This window comes from Triticum dicoccoides, chromosome 2A (genome assembly GCF_002162155.2).
Source record: "Triticum dicoccoides isolate Atlit2015 ecotype Zavitan chromosome 2A, WEW_v2.0, whole genome shotgun sequence".
Lineage (NCBI taxonomy): Eukaryota > Viridiplantae > Streptophyta > Magnoliopsida > Poales > Poaceae > Triticum > Triticum dicoccoides.
In genome coordinates, this window is record NC_041382.1 from 724,210,228 (window position 1) to 724,214,138 (window position 3,911).

General features: G+C 46.0%; 1 protein-coding gene across 2 annotated transcripts in view; it reads right to left on the minus strand.

Annotated features, from left to right (window-relative positions):
• The window catches only part of LOC119352083 (G-type lectin S-receptor-like serine/threonine-protein kinase B120), a 13,797-nt gene extending 11,095 nt beyond the window's left edge, over positions 1-2,702 (minus strand). For both annotated transcript variants that reach the window (XM_037618820.1, XM_037618819.1), the window contains exon 1: positions 1,412-2,702. In XM_037618820.1, the coding sequence (XP_037474717.1) occupies positions 1,412-2,702 (1,291 nt within the window). The remainder of the gene's footprint in view (positions 1-1,411) is intronic.
• Between the last annotated feature and the right edge of the window lie 1,209 nt (positions 2,703-3,911).

The following is a 3,911-nucleotide window of genomic DNA, read 5'->3' on the forward strand; positions in this document are numbered from 1 at the left end:
GCTAACGCTTCCGCTTTCGGTCTACGAGGGTACGTGGACAACACTCTCCCCTCTCGTTGCTATGCATCACCATGATCTTGCGTGTGCGTAAAAATTTTTTTGAAATTACTACGTTCCCCAACAACTAAGCTATGTGAAAAAGTAACTTCTTTGTGTGTGTGTGTGTCTGTGTGTGGGGGGTGGGGGGGGCATGTATAGGAACTGTGTGAACATATTACACTACTAGAATCACCCTTTTTGCCGAGTTTCAAAGAAACTCGCCAGAGCCCGTGATAAACGCGGCGATGTGGGACTAAGCCACTGATTGTATGTCGTCGATTAGGTAGACGAAGAGTCATATCTTTGCCGAATTCATCTTGTCGGGAACTCGGCAAAGCCGTGACCCTGCCATTTTTATTTAAAAAATGAAAAAGGTCAAATGTTTACAGAGTCTCCTTAAGCTGCAACTTGGCAAAGAGGTGACCCCTGGAATTTCCATTTTAAAAAATGAAAAAGAGAAAATGCCTACCAAGTCTTTGTTAGCCGAAACTCAGCAAAGAAAGGCCGTCATCACGGCTGCATCGCCTGTTGTACAACAGGGCCCAACTGTCATACTTTGCCGAGTTTTTCTGTTGAGAACTCGGTGAACTTGTGATTCTATCAAGTTTATTTAGTTCGCCGAGTCGTCTTCCGTTGGAACTAGATGGAACTAGGCAAAGTATGAAGTCGACCGAGTTCCTTATCACCGCCGAGTCCAATTTTGAATCAAACTCGACAGACATTACTTTACCGAGTGCCCGATAGAATGAACTCGGCACAAAACCTGGTTGTAGTAGTGTTAGGGGATGTCTTTATAAATTAACTTCGTAGTAGCTTATTCCCTAAAGAACTTGGTAATAGTCCTCCTAAAGCCAAAGATCAAACTATTTTTAGGTTACTATGCTTAGCCCATGCTATCTACATACCATCCAGTTATTAAACACATTAAGCTGAACTGAAACTATTCTTTTTTTTTTACTCAAAGAGTGCATATTTAGTTTCAAATTAAGAAAATTGATTATCATCAACAAGTTGGTTTTGTAGAAGCCATTTGTTGTTAATACTTTTGTCGTTATTTTAATCATTTTATCAGTGGTTAATTCAGCCGGTGTGTCATTTGCTGCAAAAACATGCATTGCATGTAGATGTAGTACATAATAGCTCTAGTAGCACACACAAAAGTACTTGAATTAGTTCACACAAATTTTTAGTCCATTCCTCTCTAAATTGTTCAAACATTGGTGTAATTTGACGCGGCGGACTACTTAAGGGGAAAATGTTGACGAAATGCAATTGCACAGTTTCACTATGGACACTAAGAAAATAAGCTAAAACGAGATTGAAATAAAACAAAAATGAAAATAATATAACAGTAGATTTGGATGATGCATACCATTGGTGTCGGCAAGCCGGAGGTACAGGTTCTCACCTAAGTTAGGGTATGTCCCTGCAGTAAAAGAAGTGTTACCGTTGTACTTCCCCGTGTCGATAAGCTCCCCTTTCCAAACCAGGCACCGTGGCAGGCTGACCCTAGCAATGACGCTGCTCAAACTGCGATAAGCATATGCTGTACAGGAGCAATCGCTATTGCACTCAGCGGTACAATCGTCAAAGCTCCTGTTGGGTATATGCAAAGACTTGTCAGGGACCTTCATTCCAGGCAAGGCCACAAAATGACTTTGCTTGCTGCATGTCAGTGTTTCTGTTCTCCGGCATCCACTCGAAACGTCAAGACCGTTCGGCTGGAACCCATCGAGGCACTGGCACACCGGTACTGCCTTAGTGAAATCGCAGTATCCGAACGGTCCACACGAGGAGTAGATGCCACAGGCAGCGTCGGGGCGTGAACCGATGACTACCCATGACTGGTTGATCCAGCTAAGAGACGTCAACTTGCCTGTGTGCTCAAGCACGATGCGTGTGAGAGGCGAGCCGTCGGAGACATTGAGGGTCAAGGATACCTCACCCCCTTGCCCGACGTTTACTTGGTACACTATGGAGTCGTCGTTGCTTGAGTATGTGCCGCCGGACACCGTCGCGCCATTCCACACACCTCGGTAGTACAGCTTGGATCCGTTCCGAATGAGCATCTGAAGGGCTGGGGAGGTAGGATCAAGGCCGCAGGAGAAGTCCCCGGAGGATGGGTCATCCGAGCTCTTCCAAGCAATGAGACGCCCAACCACCTGTGCCCCGTAGCTCGCCACGAACTTCATGCTTGGAATGAGGGTGTCGGCGGGATGATCGAAGCTTTGCCATATGTAGGTGCCGTTGGGCGAGCGAAGGACGAAGTTACCCGTGTCGAGAAGCACCACGGCAGTTCCAGCTCCTCCAGCCACGATGTTTGTTTTGGTCGCCCAAGAAGCGAGGCCTTGGGCGTCCGACAGCACCAGGTCAGAACTGTTTGTGATGGCGAGCGTCGCGGACGAAGAGGCGGCGATCGGGCTGTCACGGTTGGCGACCCACACGACGGTGCGTGCAGGGATGGTGTTGTACCATACGCCAAGGTATAAGCTCGTGTTGGAGCTCGTCGGCGAGAAGAAGCCGAGAGCAAAGTCCCCGCCCTTGGAGACGAGCTTGTCGCTGGAGAAGAGCGGCTTTGCTTGTGTGAGAGTATCATCGTCGGACTTGCAGAATGAACTCAAGAACAAGAGGACGATGAAAATGGGAACGCAAGAGGCGGCCATGCATGTGCGATATGCGTTAGGCGTCTTCTTCCTCTGCCCGCGCCAAGTGAGGACAATCTATCTATAGAAATTTTAACTGAGGTGGGTGCTTCTTCGAAACAGCTCGGCTGGGGACCTTTCTTCCCGTCCGTCCAAATATGAACTCGAGACTTTTACCGCACTTGAAGAAGGGAAAAAGGAGGTGGTCAAATGTCTAGAAGTATTGAGACTGGTAATGGATAAAGACAGCTAGGTGGACCTGGACCAAATGGCCGGCATGCGACGACCAGCAACGGCAATGAAAATTCGTTACTACTGGTCCTTATTGGAGCAAGAGCGCGACAGGGGAAATCACTGGGCATGTGGGTTAGTTTGCTTGTCAATTGTCATTCAGCGCGCGGCATACGTACATACCCATCTTCCTCCAGAATTTCCTAAAAAAAATAAAAAATTATCCGGAACAGTGTGGTCACTTCTCCCCGCTTCTGGACGGTAAAATCTAGTGGATCTCATCTCACTTCTCCCGAGCTATGTCTTGCTTATTGCGAGATAGTATAGCTCCGTCTCGTCTGAATCCCTTCGCTCTGCGTTCCCTCAGCGGGCCGGCTCAGTATAACGGTTTTGAAAAGGCTCTAAAGACCGGTATAAATCGTTTTTAGAACCTTCTGTGTTTGTGTGTGCGCGTGTGTGTGTGTTTTGAGTTTCCCTTCACTGATTTATTTTATATGTATGTTTCTCTACGCATGTTGAACATTATCAAGCAATGTACATGTTTCATCTAAAAAATAGAACTCTACATTTTTTTTGAACCATGCAGGAGGAGTGCATGTATTATATTAAAGAGAGAAGGAGAAATACACGATCAACGTTCATCAGAATTACAAGAAGGACAACCTAAACTTCAGCAAACAAAAAGACCCAAAACCCTAACCATCACAACTGTCTACAAAAGCCTCGAATAGAACGAAACTAAAATAATACAAAACGACCTAGACTTGCTTCTGCCCAATGCATCGCGTCAATCTTGATCTGATTAATGATTCCTTGAAGTGGTGTGTGCGAGTTTTCAAAAATTCTGTCATTTCTTTCCCTCCATATACTTCATATAATTAGTGGTAACATAGTGTTCAAGGAATTCCTTCTAGGTCCATGGACTCTATTTCTGGCCTCTTGCCACCAATCCTACAAATCGGGAGCATTTTGAGGGATGGCGTCTCTTAGATTTGCCTA